At 43.0% G+C, this 23,614-nt stretch overlaps 1 protein-coding gene across 2 annotated transcripts in view; it reads left to right on the top strand.

Moving 5' to 3' along the window:
- The window catches only part of CYFIP2 (cytoplasmic FMR1 interacting protein 2), a 70,011-nt gene extending 49,724 nt beyond the window's left edge, over positions 1-20,287 (top strand). The window contains exons 26-31 of one of the 2 annotated variants that reach the window (XM_035105751.2): positions 713-843; positions 5,656-5,728; positions 6,154-6,248; positions 12,158-12,396; positions 13,232-13,379; positions 14,582-20,287. In XM_035105751.2, coding sequence (XP_034961642.1) covers positions 713-843; positions 5,656-5,728; positions 6,154-6,248; positions 12,158-12,396; positions 13,232-13,379; positions 14,582-14,749 — 854 coding nt within the window. In that variant the 3' untranslated portion in view covers positions 14,750-20,287. Of the gene's footprint in view, positions 1-712; positions 844-5,655; positions 5,729-6,153; positions 6,249-9,833; positions 12,397-13,231; positions 13,380-14,581 lie in introns of those variants that run through there. The other variant, XM_035105753.2, reaches the window with a different exon arrangement.
- Positions 20,288-23,614: the final 3,327 nt, after the last annotated feature.

The raw sequence follows: 23,614 nt of genomic DNA, 5'->3' as shown, positions 1-23,614 counted from the left end.
GATGGCTTATGTGTGGTTATCCCGCTCTAAAATAAGTTATGCCAAGAGATAGTTACTTGCCTAAGGCCACCTTCATAACAATAGAGGTTTGAACCTAGGTGTCCTTGGCTTAGGTCCAGTGTTCAGTCCATTACACTGCACTGCCTTTTCCTGTGGTTTCAGTTTGTTGATATCAATGTGTGGAGAAGTCTCCTGGAAGACTAAAGATTATGGAGCGTCCATGCTGACATCCCACCGGGAGCAGATAGCCGGGTTATCATTCAAGAAAGCTGTTCTGTCCACCTACCCCAAGAGGTTTCAGGTGGGGATGGAGTTGTGTTTGGCCTGGATGGTGGTGAAACACCAGCACTAGCATGTCAACACATACTATGCCAATGCTGACCTAGTCTGAATTGATGGGGGCTATATAAGTTTGCTCCACCACCCCCCTGCCATGTTTGCTATTCTCAGCTCCTGCCAGCTTGCCCTTGGGCCACAATGTAGGACTAGAAGGTCACTAAATTCCAAATAGGAATCCTCTAGTTTGCAGTGGTTTTGTTGTTGTTTTGCCTATTCTGTACAGAGCCTTAGAGAAAGTAGTCTTTTCTAACACCTTGAGCTCACAAGAAACGTAGCCACCTGGAGTATCTTTCTCTTTCCCCTACTTTTTTCCGGGTATCCTATCATATCAATCCCTAGTTAATTTCTTCCTTTCTCTCTTGCTTCTTACAAGGAATCCTGGAGTTTTTCCACCACCAGCTGAAGGACATAATTGAGTATGCAGAGCTCAAGACTGATGTGTTCCAGAGTCTGAGAGAAGTGGGTAATGCCATTCTTTTCTGCCTTCTCATAGAGCAGGCCTTGGTGAGTTAAAATGAATTCTTTCAAAAATTGGCAGGGTTTTAAATAGATAAATCAACCAACCAGATGAGCTCACCCAATTCAGTTAATATGTTGATGCAGCTGTGATTTAATTAATGAGGGTGGCACCGTGTGTGTGTGTGTGTGTGTGTGTGTGTGTGTGTGTGTGTATTTAAAGGGTTTGGCCTAAGTTGTAAAGCCATTTAATAAGAAAAGCCATTTTGAGGACTTAGCCAGTGGAAGTCAGAATGTACAAACCGTGGCACATAGGAATTAAATTAACATAAAAGTGTTGTGGATTGTGGATTGGTTTCAGAAACAGAAACTGATTTGGAAGAACAGGTCATCATGAGGCTTTGTTGTGGATTTAGTGTGTTACATACACGTGGCATGGGGCTATAGGGATGAATGGAGGTTTGGGGACTCTCATTTGCATGGCATTTTTATGTGGTATGGGTATGTACCCTGCTCTGAGTTAATCCAAACAGTCTATGTATCCCCTCGACTTCGTCCTTTGCCGGTCCCTTGCCTGTTCTTATAGACCCCACTTCAGGATTGGTAGTAATAGTGGTATCTGTACAGGCTGCATACTTTGCATGACATTGCTGTTTGAATTTGCAAACACAGTGCCTGAATTCTCAAAGTACCTCCACTGTACTGCTTTCCGCACATCTGGTTTAGCACCAGCACCAAACCACGAGTGTGGATAGTTGCTTTCTGGATATTCCTTAGTGCCCAACCTAATCCTTCTGGTGCATCCCATCTTCTGTTAAGAGGAAGAATGTGTCTTCTTAGGATGCTTGACTGTATCATAGCTCTCTTGAACAGCATTTTCTCCCATTGTAGCTATGTTGGTCCTTCCGATCTGCATAATGTTAACATGTGTGCTTGAATGTGCACAACAGCCCCCCCACCCCCCTTACTGGATACTTATTCACTGAGTTGCTTCTCATAGTTAAGAAACACATCGTTAGTGTATTAGGGAGCCAAAACTATTTTGACATAGGAGCAAAATGCCAATGGCAGCATGGAGGTAAGCGCATTTGGATCCTAGTCCAAGGACAAGTATTCTGGGAAAGGATGATCAGCAGAAATTATATGTGTTGTATGTGAATAAACCTATCCAGTCTTTCTCTCAGTTCTAAATTCATCAGTGAAGATTTGGATTAGATAATGTAAAATGAAACATTCATTTGTACTTTCTGAGGGCCATAAAGGCACACAGAACTCAATCCAATACAAATTTGGTTACTGTGTTTGGTATAAGACTGATTTATTAATTTTTCCTCTACGAGTCTCTATATATCTCCTGCTTGTGACTGAAGAGAGAACATTTCGACACAAGCTTACTTTTCTTAATTTCACTGTTGTTGTTATTATGATTGTTGTTGTTATTGTTGTTATGGATCAAAGTTCCAGAGTACTAGTGGTTTTGCCAATCATAGAGTGGTCTTTTGACAAAGACCTTCTGAATTCATGATTTCCTGAACATCATAATGCCACTTAATTTCTTGTATGGTTAATAAAAGAAAGAAAGAAACCTATTTCCTTTTCCAAGGACAAACTAATCTATCAATTTACTAATCTATTAACTTGTGTTTGGGATGTGGAACAGAGCACAGATAGCTGTTCTCTAAATTACCCTGTGATAAACATAAGAGATGTGGACAGAAGGATGCCTTCTTCATTGCCCCCTGTGGAAGGAGAATTCCTTCTGCCATAGTCAGCAATGAAGGCCTCCCCTCTGTTTTCGAGATGGGATTGAACATTTAGCATGGGCTTTCTTGCAAAGTAGGAAGCAGTCACATACCATTAGACAGTTAACTATTTATTAAATGTTGCAATGGAAATTGAAACCCATCTTCTAGGATGTTCATCGTGCTATTTTTGGTAAGCAGCCAAGGCTTAGATGAGGGAACTGTGCACGTATTTTTGACACTACAAGGCATGGCTGGTGATTGGAGAATTGATCACAGCATTCTGAATGTGTCCTCACACAGAGATATATTGACACCTCCCCCTTTTGCAGTGTCTTGCCTCTTTGCATGCAGCCTGCAGCCATCATGGTTTACTTTGTTGCTGTGCCGCCCTGTAGACTCATGCAGAATTTGCTGCCAACCATTACTCAAGTCTCCTCCAGCATTATTGCTTCCCAGGTCTTGCCTCTTTGTATGTCTGCACTTTGGATTACCTTTGGATATCTGTATGTGTTTTCAAGTTGCTTCTCATTCTTCTGTGGTTCCCTCTCAGCCTCTTCCAGCCTAGTCCAAAAGCATGGCTACTTGGAAGTAAGTCCCTCCTAAGGTCTCTTGGGTCTTACTACCAAAAGAGTGTGCTGAGGATTGAAATTTTGATACTATTTATTTCTCTCTCCTCATTAACATTTGTAGGTCTTACTATCTGCTTGCATCAACAGTAAATGCCTTATATAGAGCATCATAAAACCAAGCATACATGACATTATGTAAGGTTTCTCATTCATCAACATAGGCCTTACAGCCACAGAGCTACAGAGTCCCTCCCAAGAGATAGTGTTTTCTAAACCTAGAGACGGTTGCAATGATTAATTGCAGTGATTTTTTTTTTTGGCAGTCTCCAATTTACATACACTATACTGGCTTCTAAGTGTGTTTATAAATGTGGTGCCAAACAGACACTTGCATTCCCTTTGTACATGTTCCTTGAAATGAACCACCAGACAGTCTTTTGGGTGTGTGGGAGTCTTAGAGCAGTTTTTCCAAACTGCTTTCAGTGGCAAGGTATTGGATGTGTCTGCAGGAGCCGCCCTCCCACAAAGGCCCCAGAATAACACCAGGGGAAGCTGTTTCACTTTTCATACCAGGTAGCATCCCTGTCTAGGATTCCTCCTCTGGGCTTTGTACTGGGAATGTCTGTACCTCATTAAAATTCTCTGCAGTGCTGGGTCCGGATACATGAGGGACATTGACTGTGTTTAAGCTTGCCATTTTAAGCCCCAAGCTGAGGTGTTAGCCGGAGTCACACAGTATCAGGTAACAGGTCCAGAATGCCAATCCCAACTAACAAAAGCAGGGCAAACTAGACTTAAAGATCTATGAACAGGATGTTCTGCTTTCTTTTTTTAATTAAAAGCCGACTTGAGAGGTGTGTGTAATTTGGATTAGCGCGATGCGTAACCTGGTAGTTATATATTTTCCTCTGGGCAGTAAATAGCAGGGGGGGGGAACAGTGTGGTGGAAGAGTTAATACCCTTTGCACAGTGCCACAAACACCATCCAAATGGCGCTACCATCACTATCTCCACCCCTCTGGTGGCTTTTATGTGTTGAAAACTGGGATATCTGTGATATTTTCCAGTGCCATTTCTAGTTTGACCCTGAGGTTTTGAGGACCTAGGCTAATTCCCAGCAGGAATTACTAAGGGCAGCAGATGTAAATGCAATAGAGCTTAATATTGCCATGATGTTTACTAGTAGGGCTTGGGTTTGTCTGAAGGCCCACTACTAACTTATCCCGAGTTTCATAAAATGTAAAGGGGTATTTTACTGTAGTGCTGTATGGAGATGTCCATCGATTGTGCCTTCTCTTTCTTCGTTGGCAAACCAATGGAAGAGAGAACTGCTCTGAGTGTTAGGTGGCTCAATTTATACACTGCAAGGCCTGAGCTGTCCTTCTGAAGTTCTGCAATTCCAAAGTCACCATCCTCTTCAGAGAGGTCTTTGGAGAACCAGGCAGAGGGCCTTCCTGGTAGTGGTGCCCGCCCTGTGGAACGCCCTCCCACCAGATGTCAAGGAAATAAACAACTACAGTCATACCTCGGGTTGCGAATGCTGCGGGTTACGTGTTTCCGGGATGCGCTCCGCACCGAACCTAGAAGTACCGGAATGGGTTACTTTCAGGTTTCGGCGCATGTGCAGAAGCACAAGATGATGTCACACGCATGCGCAGAAGCGCCGAACCGCATCACGCACGCACGTACGCAGACCTGGCCCAGCACTGCGGGTTGCGAACGTGCCTCCCACACGGATCATGTTCGCAACCCGAGGTATGACTGTATCCGACTTTTAGAAGACATCTGAAGGCAGTCCTGTTTAGGGAAGTGTTTAATTTTACAATTTTTTATGGGTTGTAAGCTCCCCAGAGTGGCTGGGGAAAGCCAGCCAGATGGGCGGGGTATAAAATTTATTTATATATTATTATTATTCCACATTAGACTTGTTAGTTACATGGTATATGAGAATTCCTCGACAGAAGGATCTGGCTAGGAGGCATTAATAGAAGGAATAGGAGTTGAGTTACAATACTGGCTTTGCATAGGATTATTATTATTATTATTATTATTGCTTATATACTGCTTTTGTCACAAGTTACTTCTAAGTGGTTTAGGTTTACAAGTGGAGACCATGTGTAAATGTTTGTAACCACGCAAGGTATACCTTGGTGCAGACAGTCACACAAAGTAGAATGAGGTTGAACAGCACTTATCGGTATCTGGAATCCTGGCAGTGCCACACTGTTCAACCACAGGGTTTGGACTGTTACCCATCCTTGCCTTAGATCCTATTACTAGATGAGTTAAAGAACCACAGCAAAGCTCCAGATTTTACCATGCTTTTTTAAAATAAAAATAAAAATCTTGTATTGGTTTGCACAAACTTAATATGGATTCAAAAGGCATTCTCTTCCAGTTCTGTCACCCATGAGATTGGGCTATATTTGAATAAGCCCTCTTGAGGCACATAGATCAGTATGCCCACCCCAAGTCTTTCAGACAGCTGAACATCTAGTCCCACGGGGAATTTTTAACACCTTTTATCTTTCTTCCTCCTGCCTCAGTCCCAGGAAGAAGTGTGTGATTTGCTGCATGCTGCTCCCTTCCAAAATATTTTGCCCAGGGTCTACATCAAAGGTAAGGAGTGGAGAGGTGGTCAGATGTCAGTCATTATTCCCATAGATGTGTTAAACCTCTAGAGCTGCAGAGACATAGCTGGCAATCGATAAGTTTCAACGAAACTTGCTTAGGCCCTTAGCACTAGTCAGCCATTCATTGAACTGAATTTACTAGTCGCCCTGCTGAGCAGTCCTTGTGAACGGTAACTTTTCACAACCCTTATCGGCAAAAGCAAGATGTTTGTTTTCAAAAGGAGATCCTTTTACAAGTGTGCTGGTGTTGTGGCTGTAATCGCAGAGTCCCTTCTTCACGATGCGCTACCCTGCTTTTGTTCCGTCACACTGGTCCCAGAATTGGATAATGGTTGGGAGGTGACTCTGAAATGCTGGAATTTTTTTCCCCGTTTTGCTTTCTCATTTCACTGTTTGCTGCTCGCTTAACAGAAGGAGAACGCTTGGAGGTACGCATGAAGCGTCTCGAAGCCAAATATGCCCCACTTCACCTGGTTCCCTTAATAGAGAGGCTGGGAACACCGCAGGTAAGGATGACATTGAAACCCACACAGGGTGACCCAAAATTTCACATACCTTCCCCCCCCCCCTCCCAGATTGTCTCTGAGCTGCAGGAAGTCTTTCTGGATACTGACTTGGTTTCAGTTCTACACTGTATAGTTTGTCCATAGATATTTCACTGTTACCAAGCAAAATTAAATTATCTTTAGTGAGGATCAGTGCACTGTGTGTGTTTCATAATGGCCCCTGATATCACTCAAAAGCTAACTGAAGCAAAGATAAAAAAAAGAATCAGTTTGTTCCTGATTACCACGACCCTGTTATTGGGCTATTCCAAATGGATTTTGAGTCAAAATACGGGTTCACATGAACAACCGCTCCTGTTTCAAATCTGCTGCCACATGATCACAAATATGACAACCACAATTAAAACCCTCTCTCTTACTCCTATAAAAACCCAGCACTGTGGCATTGCAGTGGCAAATCTTCTATGCCCTGACGCCTGGCTTATATAGCATATTACAGCACTTCCCACGTGAATTGTGATCAACCTGGCAGCTTCTCTGCCTCCAGCATAATATGTCTAAGATACATAAGAGTGTGTACTCCTCTTCGCTGGCCATTTGGGGTAGTATCCAGCTAGCTCGTTCCATCAGTGCAAGGTGAACTTCTCCTTCCCCGGTGAACCCCCACCTCTTTTGGGGCTTTCTCCCACTTTCTGAAGGAGCTTTGAGGAGGGCACAGGGAGATGAGGGGGGAGTTTTGTTGAGCAAGTGGAAATCCTTGCATTGACAGAACAAGTTAGTCAGATCCCACCCATGGTCTGGAAGACACTCTGCACATTATGTGGCAGAAAAACTTACACTTACCACCTCGAGTACTCTCAACCGAGAGCTGCATGCATGTTTCCACATACAGTTAATTTTATGAGGTGCATACCTAAAAATGGTAGTTGTGCACCTAAAAAAGAAGACAGGAAGTGACTCTGAATGATTATCAGATCTGGAGGCAATCAGGAATGACTTCCAAGCAGATTGGTCTGGGAGATTTTCTTTCTTCTACAACAGGCGTTGTGAACCTGTGACCCTTCAGAGGTTGTTGAATGGTTGTCCTTCCCAACAATTGGCCATATTGACTGAAGTTGAAGGGATTTAGTCTCCAGCAATCTCTGGAAGGCTGCAGATTTCTTATCCCTTCTCTGCAGTCTGTGGCTTGGCTCACTTGCATGAGTCATCTGAAGCTATTTGCTCTACAGTGCACCTGCTCTCTGCTTGTGGTCTGGATTTTGAATTGGTGGTTTGGCTCGCAGCAGGTGACTGAACTAGGTGGAGCTTTCTTGCTTTTACAACCAGCAGAATGGGGGCATTTCATTAAAAAAATCACAAGGATGGTTATGTGTCTGCAATTGTGTGCCTTTGTGTATGTAATGCTTAGTTAACTGTCTGTATAACTTTCCACTCAAATTTCTGAGTCTGTTAGCTCCTCCTATTATTTTCTTCATCAATTTTCTTCGTAGGGGAGATAAAACAGTAGAGTAACAAGTCAGAAAAATTGGAGCACTCTTGCTGATCACATTGATTCGGTAAAAGAAATTAAAAGCATACTCCTATGCAATCAGTCCCACTGAGTTGAGTAAGACTTACTCTCAGATATTCAGTATAGGATTGCAGCCTTAAGCATATACAATGTACGACTGTGATCAGTGACAGGCAAGAGTGCTTAACTTATGGTCAAATTGAATGTGATGTAAGAGAGATGTGATCAGGATTTCCTTGGGGAACCCTTTTTCCGGTACCAGAAGCAGCTTGCCTGGCGGGGCAAAGCCACTATGCTAACTTTGTAGCATGTGAGTCACTGGTGCTTTCCAGCAGGGAGAGGCGACAAGAGGCTGACAATACCAGCCTCCTTGCTGTGCCATCCCCCTCCCTCCTGGCAGCTACGAGTCCCTTGCTAGTGTAGCAGCTCCACTGAATGGGTTTCCATGACCCAGGCACTTCTCCACATCCTCAGACCATTTAACTGGGAATGCCTATAAGAATTTTCTGGTCCTAATGTACACAATTGTCTTTTTGAATGCTGCCGCCAGTGATTATTTAATCGAGGACAAGGCTATCAGTATCAATGGCTAATAGTCGTGATGGCTGTATGTTGCCTTCACAGGCAGCATGTCGTTGGATACCTGTAGTCACTGGGGAACAACAGCAGGATGGGGCTCTTGGCCTTGTGTCCTGCTTGGAGACTTTCCTGAGACATCTGGTTGGCCATTTGGGAAATGGGATGCTGAACTAGATAGGCACCTGCTTGGATCCAGCAGTGTTCATCTTACATCATCCAAAGACCCATCTCTGACAAGTAATCTATTATACTGTGATTTGTTTTCTTAATCAAAGGAATTAGGCTGACAACCAAGGCAGTAGATTCAGGAACGTGAATAAGTAGTTAGAGAGCTTTGGATGGGCAGTTAGCCATCCATTACATACATAAAATAGTGGGATAGTAGGACATAGGAATTCAACATTACACTCTTCCAACCTTCCCATCAGTGCAAGTGTTTCAGCTTGCCAAGCAAAACAATCTCCCCTCTCCTCCCTGCACTTGCTGTCCTCCCAGAGCCAGTTTAGGAGGACATGGGGGAGGAGAGGGGTTAAAGTCCCATTGCGCCAGCAGGACTCATCACACCAGTTCCTGCGAGTGCAGCTACTTTGCGGCTCTCTTTGTTGAATGTGTCCTCTTACTTATTTACTTCTTACTAGATTTATTTGAGACTTTTGAAACCTAAACACATAACATTTCTTCAAACCCTGATTGCAAGAGGGCCGTAAATATTCCCTGTGCCCATGTAGAAAGAACAAGGAAAAGGGAAGCTATACTTTGCAAACCTTTCAATTTACATCGTCCCAGCAATCCTCTTTCTGTTTTAAAGAAGTGCATTTCGCAACCCTCAACACACATTTAATTTAACGTTGGATGCAGGCAGATCACTCTTGTGTAATTCATTCTCTTTCTCTCTTTCTCCAAAGAGAGCATGGGTTGAAAGATTGTGCAGATTGGACTTCCACATGGAGCACTTGTCTCAGAAGTTATGTGCATTCACAGCTCCTACTCCTTTGTCATGGGGGTGGGGATATTGTTGGGCTGGATGTGCACATAAAACAACCCAGGGCAAGAGGCACACAAATCCCGTCAACTTCTTCATAGCCACAGGAGCCACAGACCTGCTCCCTTTATATCCATTTACACCTGATTAATAGGAGGAGTTAGTTGCTGTGAGACAACTGTCCAAACCTGGGATGGGCAAGCATCCCATTCAGTTGGTGAAAGTAGGTTAGTTGGATTGTTTAAGAGCTGTCTTCCACCAGTGCTTCCCATGATAGGGCAGAAGTTAGCATGAAGGGCAGAAATGGATCTCTCAACATTCAGGCATGTGTGCAATGGTGAGCCGCATGCACCTCTGCGTTTTATTGTGGGAAAAGCCAGAAGAACATCAACAGCACATGGCTCCAACATACATTGAGAAGGGGTGTGGTGGTAACAGAGTTTGGCCCACGGAAGGTGCCTCCACCCATTTTATTTTATTTATTTGCCCTCTCCCCTTTATCTTCCCATGCCAGAGCCCCTGACCTTTAAGTAAGGCTTTCTGGGGGAAGGAGCAGGTGAAAAAGTCACATTCCACCAACTTCCTTCCACTGGTGCTTCTTCGGATCCAAGCCTCTATCTGAAAAGGTTCTGTACAGTAATTTGACTTTCCTCTCTTCACACTTGCTTTCTGTTGAGTATTAATTCCTTCTCCAGCAGAATGTCCTTGTAACTATGCCTTAGATAACACTGGTGGAACTCCTAATCTCAATATTTACCGACTGCAAAATAGATGGTGAGTTGAGATAGTATCAGCTCTGGGAACCTTTCTGGGAAGGTTGGGAGTCTGTTGATACTCTGCAGCCAGGAAGGAGAGCCTGTGGCCCTCCTGTTGATGTATTTTGACTTTAATGAAGAATTCTAGCTGCATCTGAACACCACTGTTCACCACTGTAACAAACAACAGCTGCTCAACCATATGCATTCAGCAGCAATGGGATTTACCCTTGGGTTTTTTTTTAATGTATGATTCCCACTTAAGAATCATTGATATGCAAAACTAAGAAACGTATGGAGTTGACATTTCCAGGCCTATAAATGCCTTAATGTATGTCACTTGTCTTACTGCTGAATGGGAAAGTCTAGTCATAATTTTCTATGTCTTCCAGTTTTAGTCAGTGAAGATACAAAAAGAAAAAGGGGTGAATGTGTTTAAAAAATGGACCAGTTTACTTAAAATCAGCCATGCCAAGAATCCAGAATTGAAACAATTCCATGTTACATACCAAAAATTCAGATATAGCTCACCACCACTAGGGAATGATGGATGGGTCTTTAATGGGATCGTTGAGATTCTGGTCATAAAGTTGTGTGAAGCTGGAGCAACATGACGAATGGCTTGTGCCAAAATGGTGCTGCAACATCCCCTTCAAAGCGAATAGGTCAAATCCATCCTGCTGTGCTTTTGGTTGGTTGCAACTACATTATCAGCAGTTACTGCTATATACCACCTACGTAGGGTTGAGATGACATAACTGTATGATGGCTGAAGTGCCTTTAGTTGTTCCCCGTGCTGCCACATCTCATCCTGCCATCCTGCCTCCCATTTCTGTGCTGCGTATTTGTATTCAACTCATCTTACTGTTCTACATCAAGCAAAAGCTTACAACTTAGGAGTGCAATTCTCCAGGCAGTGGTCCTGTGTGACCCTCCTTCATTTCAGTGTGCAAATACACTGCCCTATTTGTATTGTAAAATGTGGAGGGGGTCCCCTCTAGCAGTGAGTGTTAGAAAACTGGGTGTTTGGAGGGATCTTAATTTGTCAGTGCTTTTAAAATTCATCTTTTGAGATTATTAACAAATGGGAGAAAACCTATTTACCCATTTATTTTATTATTAACCAGGTGTCAATTTCTAGTCAATATAACTAAATTACATACAAAAAAATGACTGGGACCCTGGTTCCCCTTTAGTATCTGTCTGAATTTAAAATATTCATAGAGGATGGCATCCCTGATTATCAAAGCTAAATTTGCACATTCAGGTGTATATTTTAAGACATCCTAAAGAGCATATATCAAATAACTAGTGTGGATGTGCAGATTTTGATTAATATTTCACAATAACCTGCTGTTATTAACAACAGTCTAACGAATAGGCATGTAAAAGACATGACCATAACATAACGTACACTACAAACTCTGCAGTAACAAAGCACCCTTGCATAGCAGTACTTTGCTGCCAGGCATTAAGTACAGTGGTGCCTCGCAAGACGAATTTAATTTGTTCCACGAGTCAATTCATTTTGCGAAAAATTTGTCTTGCGAATTATGGTTTCCCATAGGAATGCATTGAAATTTCTTTTTTTGCCCATAGGAACGCATTAATTAAATTTCTATGCATTCCTATGGGAAACTGCGATTTACAAGACGAATTTTTCGCAAAACGAATTCGTCTTGCAAGTCACCATCAGAAAAATTCGTCTTGCAGGGCATTCGTCTTGCGAGGTACCACTGTATGCAGAAACAATAAAATGTGCAGGAAATCTTGAAGATAATAATAAGAAGAAGAAACACCTGATATAGAAGCAAATTTCAGCTTCTCTCTTCCACCACACTCTTGGTTATCCTCGAAGTAAAGAATATTTGTATAAAGAAAGGATACTTTTGACAACTCACTCCTAATCTAAATAGCAAAAGTACCTCAATGTTCTTAAGCACAAATTAAGGGCAAAGCAAACTCCTACAAGAAATATTATTTCCAAGTGCAAAACACAGGAAGGAAAAGGTCAACGTGATGAGCATTCGAGTGGAAAGTGACGTTTTACACCTTCTTTTATTCTTGGGCTTCTCTTCCTCAGCAAATAGCCATAGCCCGTGAAGGAGACTTGCTGACCAAGGAGAGGTTGTGCTGCGGCCTGTCCATGTTTGAGGTTATCCTGACTCGCATTCGGAGCTACCTCCAGGACCCCATCTGGCGCGGGCCTCCCCCTACCAATGGCGTCATGCATGTTGACGAGTGCGTTGAGTTCCACCGGCTCTGGAGTGCCATGCAGTTTGTGTACTGCATTCCTGTGGGGACAAATGAATTCACTGCTGAGTGAGTAGGCCTGCACTGGGTTGCACTGAGTTCTAATGATCATGTATTAAGAGGATTTTTCACCACAGTCAGGAAAGTTATAGCAAATCTGCAAATACCTCCTTACTTGAGGTTTGCTTCTACATGCAGGAATGTGGGCCGCTTTATTAATGACTGGACACTGTATCTCTGATGCCAGGAATGGGCTCCGGGAGTCTCTAGTGGTAGTCAAGTGAGTTATCTTTTGAATGACTCTGACCTATTTGGCCTAAGACACTGGCTTTCGTTATACAGTGGAACCTCGGTTTATGAACACCTCGGTTTATGAATTTTCGGTTTATGAACGCCGCGGACCCATCTGGAACGGATTAATTCACTTTACATTACTTTTAATGGGAAAGTTCGCTTCAGTTTATGAACGCTTCAGTTTATGAACAGACTTCCGGAACCAATTACACCCATGTTTCAGTTTATGAACGCTTCAGTTTAAGTACTTCGTGGACCTGTCTGGAACGGATTAATCCACTTTCCATTACTTTCAATGGAAAAGTTCGCTTCAGTTTATGAACGGTTACTCCACGGACCGTCTGGAACGGATTAATCCACTTTCCATTACTTTCAATGGGAAAGTTCGCTTCAGTTTATGAACGCTTCAGTTTATGAACAGACTTCCGGAACCAATTGTGTTCATAAACCGAGGTACCACTGTACTGCCTTCTGAGTTGATTTGCTCATGGACTCATATTCTTAACACAGAACCAAGCAACCAGGAATTCTCAGGACAAGCAACTCAGTAATACCATGCCAGCCAGTCATTCTCAATATGTAATTTCTTCCATGTCCTTTTTCCCTCCAGGCAATGTTTTGGAGATGGGCTGAACTGGGCTGGCTGCTCAGTCATAGTCCTCCTGGGACAGCAGCGTCGCTTTGATCTCTTTGACTTCTGTTACCACCTGTTAAAGGTGCAGAGGCAGGACGGGAAAGACGAAATCATAAAGAATGTGGTAAGTCTGGGGGTGAACACTGAGCTGAATGTGACTATTTAGCTCAATATTGTCTACTCCAGTGGTTCCCAATTAGGGGTCCAGGGACCCCTGGGGGTCTGTGGAATGCACCCAGGGGGTCCACGGCCCTAACCTTTGCCTCCCCCCCCAACTAATTTTTTGCCATTTTTGCATGGAAATATCACAAATTTTCGTAGAATCATAGAGTTGGAAGAGACCACAAGGGCCATCCAGTCCAACCCCCTGCCAAGCAGGAAACACCATCAAAGCATTCTTGACATATGCCTGTCAAGCCTCTGCTTAAAGACCTCCAAAGAAGGAGACTCCACCACACTCCTTGGTAGCAAATTCCACTGCTGAACAGCTCTTACTGTCAGGAAGTTCTTCCTAATGTTTAGGTGGAATCTTCTTTCTTGAAGTTTGAATCCTTTGCTCCATGTCCGCTTCTCTGGAGCAGCAGAAAACAATCTTTCTCCTCCTCCATATGACATCCTTTCATATATTTGAGCATGGCTATCATATCACCCCTTAACCTCTTTTACAGTCTGGTTTTTTTTAGTATATCTAAAATCCTTTGCTTTTTAGGGGCTACCCCACATTTTGTTCAAAAAAATGGCTTTGCAGAGGTAACTACAATAGAGTTATCAAAATTTTCAAAAGTGGGGGGGGGGGTCCCATGGCTTGGCTTTTGACAAATAGGAGGTCCTCAGTAATTAGCTAATTGGGAACCACTGGTCTACTCCAACTGGCATTGGCTAGCTATTGTCCGAGAGAGATATTTCACATCACATCACCTGCTACCTGGAGTGGAGCACAAGAAGCCGCCCTGAGACCCCCGGGTATAGGGTGGTATATAAATTCAATTGATGATGATAATGATCATAAGCACCTCTGGGCTGGGGAACCTTTCTCGCTTCGTGGGCCAGATCTTTATCTGGATCTGCCTCATGGCCCAAATTTGACAGGCAGGCAGGGCCACCCACCTGTCAGTCAAGTGATGTCATTATGTTGCTAATAGATACGTCGGGAATAAGAGGTGTTATTGGCATTTCTCTCTGCAAAAAGCTAGGAGGGAACTGTGTCAGGTATTAGTTTCTCTAGCTGTCTTCGCGCCAGTCTTTCAGCATCAGGCTAGCTGTAGAAGCAGAGGTCTGAAAGCTTCATTGCTCTTTGCTTTGCCTGTCTTTTCATTTCTTCTCTAGCCTCTTAAAAAAATGGCTGACCGGATCAGGAAGTACCAGATTCTGAACAATGAGATTTTTGCCATCCTGAACAAGTACATGAAGTCAGTGGAAACAGACAGTTCTACAGTCGAGCATGTGCGCTGCTTCCAGCCCCCCATCCACCAGTCCTTGGCCACCACCTGTTAAATAGTCCGTGCTGGAAATGAAATGTGAGCATTCGTGTCTCTACATCTGAAGTCAGTGAGGAAGGAGCAACTGGATCTCAGAGGCCTGGAAGGGAAAACCCTGAGAACACAGATCTGTCAACAGTGCAGACTTGGATGGACCCAGTATACAAAGCAGCATTTTCCTAGAAGGCCTGTTTTGAATGCATGTTCTTCTATAGTGTCTTTCTGGTTGGTTTTACCCATAGCTTTGAAAATGTGGTGAGATGGAGCAAAATGTGGTTTTTTTCTCCTGTGGTATTGTCAGCTTTTGTGATGACCAAGAAAAACCCAATCAAGCACAAAACTGTATGGCCCTTAAAAGAGTTGTTGTTGTTTTTTTTGGGGGGGGGGGGAGGTTTACAGTTGAAGCAGTCATCACTTCAGTGTGTTGCAAGTCTTCCGCTTGATGCACCATGAGACTGAAAAGCCTTCCTGCTTGATGGGAAACAACAGCTTAAATGTTTAAAACATTCAGAAATGCTAAGTTGTTCCTGCAAGAGATGATAAAGAGCTGTGTGATTTACGCAAGCAAAAAAAAAATCAGGTTCTTTTAGAGATGGAATATTGACTATCATTCTCCACCTAGAATTAGAGGATTTTTTGTCATTGCCTTGTTGTCCTCTGCCCTTCAAGAGTTGTTTCGGGTGCAATCTTCTGCAAAATTACCTGGAAACAAGCCACATGTATAGGACAGTGCTATTAACCTTTCTAAGTTTCATGATGCGTCTTTACTTAAGCAGTGGAGCATTGACAAAAGAGTCTTCTCATATTTTGAATTGATTATCACTGCTATGGTGGCCCTGCATAATACCTTCCCCTTGACCAGGTACTGTTGGCAGTACTGTAGTTTTACCTGAGCGTCTAGGATTTTACACAGCCAGGAGAAGAGGCACTGATTGTCATGACTCAAGACTCTTGATAAAGTTGCCAGGTCAAGGAACTAGTAAGTTCTTTTAGAAATGCAATTGGTGCATTCTTTGGGATATGGCCAGTAGAATAATGAGAACAATACACCTCCCTATTCTGGGGAAATATATGACATTTGGTAATCGGTTCAGAATTAGGTATACAAACTTTGGAAACAATGCTAAAAAATAGATTTAGCATGACTTCAGGGAGTTTAGAAACAAACAAAAGGCAGCAGCTTATATATTGTTAGTATGTATGATTCCAAAGGCATGCAGATTTTCAACAAAAGTTTAAAATCACCTTGTCATAACCCTGTAGAACAAAGAAGTGAACACAGGAATATCTGTGTGAACAATTCACAGAATTGGAGATCCAGGCGGGACTCAAAGGTCATGCTTCTGCAGCTCCCTACACCAAAGTAGACCTCCTGTCACCAGTGTACCCTACAGCTCAGATGAGAGTGTTCTACCCGTAGGAGGTAGAAACAAGAAAGAGATGTATATGGGAGGAGAAAGCTTGGAGAGAAAATACCAGAGACAATGCAAAGAAACCATGCAACAATGCTAAAGAGAACTCTCTCCAAACTAATGAAAAGTTTAGAACAAGTCTGCTGAGACAGGTACCAAAGTTTAGACCTGTATAATATTGTGAAATGAAAATAAAGTTCTTTAAGATATTGAGAGAAGAATTAGTTTCTGCTAGGATACCATAAGGCACTTGAGTTATTTACCATGCAAGTTTCCTGTCCCCCCAGTTGCCTACCATGACTATTGAAGGGTTTCAGAACTGCAACCCTTTAATATTTAGGTAGTTTAGATAGAATTTCCTACAAGGAAAAGGCAGCATTTTTATCTCCCTTCTGATTTGCTCTACAGATTTCAGAATGGAGCATTAAGGAAGCATTTAAAATGCAATCTATTAGACAAAGGGCACACAATGCACCAGAAAGTTCTCCTATACAAGCCACAAAACAATGAAAGGGACAAGTGTAGGAGCATAACCATGTTCCCTTCACTGGGGCTTGCTCAGGAAAACATCCTGGTAGATTGTTAAAGTAATGTATATTTCGGTGTGTTACCCTAATTTTTACCTGTCAGGCTCTATCACTGTCAGGGCAGATGTCAGAACATCCAGCATTTATCCCAGACTCCAGACATTCAGTTCTTTAGTCTAACTTTTGCCAGCCAAGATAAATCTCCACTTAAAAAAAAAAGTGTCTTTTTTATTAAAAAAAAAAATCAGGTGTTTTAAGTCTGTGTTTTTCCTCCTTTGTCTCATCATAAAGCTGATACTTAATTGCTGGTGTTTGGTTCATTGTCACAGCATGATGACAAATGTTACGAAGCCAGAGACTCGGCATTTTTTTCCCCTTGAGGGCACATGAAGTAGAACCCTCTTAATTGGCTGTGTCAGGCACAGGAAGAACATTCTGTTTCAAGGGACAGCAACGACATAGAATTATTACCATGAGGTATATTTCCTTTGGCAAATACCTTTATTTCCTTAAAGGCTCTCATAAGTTTCCAAAGTAACCAATAAATATCCCTTCTCAGAATCTGGGGAGCATGTTTGCAGCATTTCAAACTGCAAGATACATCTTGCAATGTGGAATTAAGGCGGTGCTCAGAAAAGTCACCCGAAGACTCTTAACTCAGGCAGAAATAAACAAAGGGACTTAGAAGTCCAAAGGGGAAGAATTAAATTCCAGCAAATCCCATCTTAAATATCTAATGCAACAATTAAAGTGCTTCAGGGTTTTTGGGAGGAGCACATATTGTCAGTTTAGCTGAATATCATTCTCATCATGTACCTTAGAAACCCTCAGCCTCAGATTTGCAAAACTGAACCAAACTATGTAAATACCCCAGTTAGAATTTGAACGTATCTAATGAAATAGACAAATAGGATGCCGTTCATTCTTATTTTTGTTCACACAGCCTTTTCAAAATAAAATTCAATCTTTTTGTGGTGGTTACTTACCAGAGCATGATACCACAGGGGTAAACTCTCAGTCCACTTGAGAAAGTCATTACAATCCAGAACAAATGCCATTCTGAGGACTATTCTGTAGTATCAGCTGCAATATGTTATATTTAACAGCCCATGTCCAATAGAAGAGTCAACGAGATGATCATAATTCCAATAATCGTTTCCAATTCTATGAAATGGAATTTTTGAGCAATGCTCTCACATTACATTTTAACCCTGTTACTTACACATGGGTTGTGGGTTACTCTCTATTGAGATCAATGTTATTTCTAGGGAAATCCTAAATGCTTTAAGTATACAAGTGAGAAGGAAGACAGGGTTGACTTCTGAGTCTTTGAATATGGGGAAAACTCAGGGTAAGTTTGGAATATTTCCTAGAGTTTTTAAAGTATCTGTCTAACATGGTTTCCTTTCTCCCAGGATGTTTTTTCCCTGAGATTTCCATCCTCTGAATTCCCCGCAATGAATCCCAGTGGCCTTCATAGGATACTCTTTATGGGATAGTTCTGGTCCTCCTACTTGCAGACTAAATAACGAAGTTGTTATCAAAGAATGAGCTGAGTGAACCAGATGTTCCTCCATGCTAAAAAAGAAATGTAACAGCTAAGTCTGTCCCCAACTGTTTGTGAAGATACACTGTCCCACAGGAACACTTTATGCCACAAGAAACAAATAAATGTAATAATTAAGAATACCTACAAGAATGTTCCCCGGAAGATGCTGTGGATGCATCTCTTCTGTGATCCACTGTTCTGTCCTAGCCTTCCCATCAGCATTTACTGTAAGAGGATAATTCTTACATAAAGTGCCATTACTTGTCTTCCAAGTCCAAGGGCAGACAGTTCTTACTCCAGACACATAGCTTATGGGGGAGTAAGCATGAAATGCACCTCCATCTTATTTTAAAAGAAAAAGGTGTTTCTCACCTATCAGAATTACAAACCCTGGATCAGTGATCCTTACCTTTTCCCCTGTGGGTGGAAAAGCATACTGGAGAGGCTCAATGGCTTGGACCCAAACTCATCTTGTGCCAATGGAATGCAAGAAAACCTGGAATTCTGCTGATTTTTCAGCCTTGGGTGGGCTATGCCATGTCCAACCTTTTTGTGTGTGTGTATGTGGTGGAAAGCAGCCAGGCCAGGAAAGCCCCATTGCATGAGCAGAATTCTGCTTGTACTTCTGCAGCCCATAATATTTTTGAATAGGCCAGTGGCTAGGCACTGAGAAAGGGCTAGGCAAAGGATGGGGAATGATCTGGGCCTCCCCCCATGCCCACCTGTCATTCCCCTGGCATCATATGACATCAGGTGATTCAAGCTTCAAAGGAAGAAACAGAAGTGCTCTATCTTCCCAATTATTCCTTTGCATGCACAGCTTACAATTCAAGCCATAGCTGCAAAGGTTCCTGCAGAAAGCGAGGCTTGAATTGTAAGCAATGGATTTAAATTCATGGCTGACTGCAGGCCTGGCTTTCCACAGGAGAGCCCCTCTGATCAGGAGCTTCTGAATACAACCAATCCCAATGGGGCTTGTGTTTGGTGCCAGATTTAAAAGGCACAGCTTGCAAGCCAGCCTTGTCGTAAAATAGCTGGGAGTCTCCTTTAAGGCTTCTGATCATTCCTTTGAAGACATGGCCCTACACAACCTTGAGGGTGTCTGGGTGGACACGTCTGGGGAGGGTATGGCCTTGTGAGCAAAATTAGAACCTCTAGAAGACCAAATTTGGCACACAGACCATATGTCCCTTGGTTAGGCTGCCCTAACCCCATCCTCACCACTGTCTCAAGTCTTGATTGCCGCTTCCAAGGCTGTTTTTCAGTAAAAATAAAATAAAAACATGTTTAGGGGTCGGGAAAGAAACATGCAATGGTGTGCAACATGTCATTTGGCTTTTTAAGTGTTTCTGGTGGGAACCAGGAAACCACAAAGGTACGTATCACAAGATAGGGCCTGACAAAAGGATAAACCAAGTCTTGAGGATGTAGACTCCAGACTACTTCAGCAATGATGATGAACAGCTGTGGCCCTTTCAGGCTTTAAACAGTCTATCAGGTTGATTTTTTGTGACTTGACGTTAAAGAACAAACTCTCTGCACTTCAACCATGTTCCCTTTACCAACAGAATTTGTCAGAAGTGTCAGTGGTCATATTAATTCCTATTCTCTTCTGTATTATTCTGGTTTTAATTGATATTTGTCTATTTGAGAACATGAGCAAGGTGCTGTTTTTAAGAACAGATGTTTTTAAAAAAGGACTTTGCATAATTCTTTCAAATGTATCATATTTGTATGGAGACTTGTCCAGGACTTTTTTGTACAACGAATTTACATTTATTTATGGTGCGGTATATTCACAGTAGTGATCAACTATGGTGTTTGAATTCTTGAATCATATTTGCTATGCAGCGGGAAATGATATATCTTGTTTTGTATTTTTGTTCCTTCATCATTGGTCAACGGAAGTTTTCCATTTCCATTCAAAATGCTTCTGTATCGATAAGGCACCCTGTGTGTGGTGACATGATGACCTGTATTGCAACTTCCAACAATATGTACAGCAAAGATAGGATGAATCCTGTTAACAAGGGAAAAAATAAAAATTGAGTCATAAATGGTTTGAATGAAAGGGTGACAAAGTTGTTGTAGCATTATTACATACAGGTGGTTTGGGGTATGAGGTGAATCAACCCAAATTGGGGCTTATACAGGTCTCGTTGGTGCTCCATTTAGATCTGGGGATTCAAATCTTCCCAGCTGCGGTTCCCTTGCCCATCCAGTTGCCACAATACTTGTCACTGCCATGTTCTTATTACGCTTATAATTCAGCAAGCACAGTGTCAGGAGCAAGTCAGCAATAAACCACTCCATAGTGGAATGTCAGGCATAATAAGCACAGTATGTAGTTCATCCCCAGTAGGTCTTGCCCCCATGGATCTGTTGCAAAGACTGAAAGTCCTTGCCTCCCCAGAGCCATCTAAGTTCCCACCTCTCCAGAGCTTTTTCAAGCAATTGGAGATTGCGCCTGCGTGAAGCCAACCTCTCTTCCACGCTTTCCATGCCTCTCTGAATGCAAGAATACAATAGCCACTGGAGCTCACAGAAAGTGTGGGCTGAGGTAAATCTCCCTAGCAAATTTCACCCCAGTTACATGAGCACTAGGTACCCCACACAAGGCACTCTCAGCCTTACCCTGTTATAATAATATGGGTATACTAGTAATAATAACCTACCCAATGTAAAGATTACTGAGATTATTTTTTCAGAGGATTTCAGATACAGTATATCAGTAACCTTTTCAACATAGTCAAGCGCTTTCTTTCTATTGCAGATGGAGAAGGGAGCTGAGGCAAAATGTAGTTTACCTCAGACCACCATTCTCACATATATATGCAAAAAAATATATATCATGGATTTGTGTATATGTCAGTCTTCGTAAACAGTTAAGTCCACTCTACAGTAAAGTTAAAGGGACCCCTGACCATTAGGTCCAGTCATGACCGACTCTGGGGTTGCAGTGCTCATCTCGCGTTATTGGCTGAGGGAGCCGGCGTACAGCTTCCAGGTCATGTGGCCAGCATGACAAAGCTGCTTCTGGCGAACCAGAGCAGCTCACGGAAACGCTGTTTACCTTCCCGCCAGAGTGGTACCTGTTTATCTACTTGCACTTTGAGGTGCTTTCGAACTGCTAGCTTGGCAGGAGCTGGGACTGAGCAACGGGAGCTCACCCCATCACGAGGATTCGAACCGCCGATCTGATCAGCAAGCCCTAGGCTCTGGTTTAACCCACAGCGCAGCGCCACCCACATCCTTTACAGTACTAGCATGTAAAATGTTTTCCCTCCAGAAAGCAGGCATGGCCATTTCATTTTTCCAAAGCAATTGGATAATATTCACCAGGGAAGCAATAATTTCTGTTACAGCCACACAATGAAAAATTTGGCAATCAACCTTTTTTTAAAAAAAAAAGTATTATTGTTTTCAAAAACTTACAATAAAAACAAAAAACAACCAATGACAATATTCACGCAGAGCATGTTAGAGAGATATGCCTGTATCACTTTACAGATCACTAACCGCTTTTGCAACTGTGACTCCTCTTGGATTATCAGCCAGTGCTAATATAACCCCTCTACATTGTCAAGTGAGCTGTGTGGGTGGGGCTGACGGGACCTCCCATTTAGTTATGAATGTGAGAAGCCGAAACCACACCCCCATCACAATGCTCCTTTTTCACAATGCCTCAAAGCACCTGATTTTGCTGTGTGATACCCACTCATACACCTGTGTCCCGAACATTGAGCCAAGCCTCCTGCAGGAGGAATTATCCTTGAATGTCCAGATCAATGGCAAAAAGTGCAGTATGGAGACCGCAATAGCGAGGGACCGATTGCTATTACTCTGAGTTCCATATCTCCCCATACAGCCAAAGAACATACCAGAACGGACAAAAACCTGTGTTAACCTACACTCCAGATACTTACAGTTGCCTCAGCCTCACAGCACACTATTTCCAAACCAGTATTTCAGGTGTGGGTGCATTGCTAAGAGACCAGTGTTCTGCAGGGAAGTTTCATTGGGGGGGGGGCTTGTAAAAAGGGACTCATTTGTCAAATGCATGTACTGTATTCAGATCCCTTTTCCATTCCAAACTGCATCGGGTAGGGGGAAATCACTTCTTGTTATGATACTGTTTTAATTGCTTGAAGTTAAAATAGCCTGGACCACAAATAACGGCCCAGGAAAGCATTCTAATATGGGAAGTATATCCATTACAGTATTTTCCCCCATCCCCTGGTGGGCATGTAAAAACGGAATATTTATCATCATTATAATAACAAATCATTCAGAATGTGCCCCTGTAGCAGACTGGCCACTCAGACTGAAAGAATACTCCAATTTCCACCAAGCCCAAGACTTTCCAGGTACATACTGCATAAACAGAAGCACTTCACACACAGCCTCTCAGCAATACAAGCAAGTCTTGTGTCAAAGGATATGGTGCTTTCAGTGTCTCTTAGTGTTAAAGATACTAGGCATGACCCATGGCCCAGATGTCACTTGGGATACAAATCATTCCCCAGGAAGGGCATAGTTCTATGTGGAGCTGGACTCTCATTCCAAGGGCCTGAAACTACTGTACACCTCTTTTACACACCCCAGTCCAGGACAGCTGTAGTCCCATACCCTGGGAGTGGTCCAAAGAAATTCACAAAGAAACACCCTAGAGGGGGGGAAACCAATTTCAACCATAGCCTATAAAACTACGTAATTAAAGGGGAATGGGCCAAAAAAGCAACTCAAAAGGGAAGCATCCTTTGGGATCAGCTTTTGTTACCGCACAGCCCACCACCCCGGCAGCTGTCGCTTTTATTTTTCCTTTCCTGGCTCATTAGGGCTAACCGAGCACCATCCCATCAACCTCAATCTTTCCTCAGCCTTCTTACTTCTTACCGTACTTCTTACAATCACTCCAGGGGATGACACTGCCTGTCAGCTTCCTCCTCCTCCTCCTCCTCCTCAGTCTCTTGATTTCCCTTGCAGAACTCAACAGGCAGCTGAATTATATATGCGTTGGGAAAACATGTGCGAAGTAGTCCTGGGCATCTAAGGCCCATTTTATTTTGCTGCTTTTGCTAGAGGGGCTTCGTGGATTTCCCACTTTTAGAGTGCAAGTTAAAGAAACTTCATCCAATGTGATAGCGTCTGTTTTCCAGGCAGAGCTGAACTCAGGTATGAGGACCACCCTCACCCCCATTTTCACCTTAGCGGTTCTCCATGAAACAAAGAAATATGTGGCATTTGACCCCGGTAGTCACGATCACCTGCCGGATTTGTGCGCCCCTCCGGGCAAGGAACGGCTCGCTTCGCAACGCGCGTAGGCGCCGAAGAGCACGTGGGCACAAGCCCCTCCTCTGGAGAGGGGGAGACGGAGTCAGATTGAGAAAACC

The sequence above is a fragment of the Zootoca vivipara genome, chromosome 2 (genome assembly GCF_963506605.1).
Source record: "Zootoca vivipara chromosome 2, rZooViv1.1, whole genome shotgun sequence".
In the NCBI taxonomy this organism is placed as follows: domain Eukaryota; kingdom Metazoa; phylum Chordata; class Lepidosauria; order Squamata; family Lacertidae; genus Zootoca; species Zootoca vivipara.
This window is presented reverse-complemented; position numbering and strand designations above follow the sequence as displayed.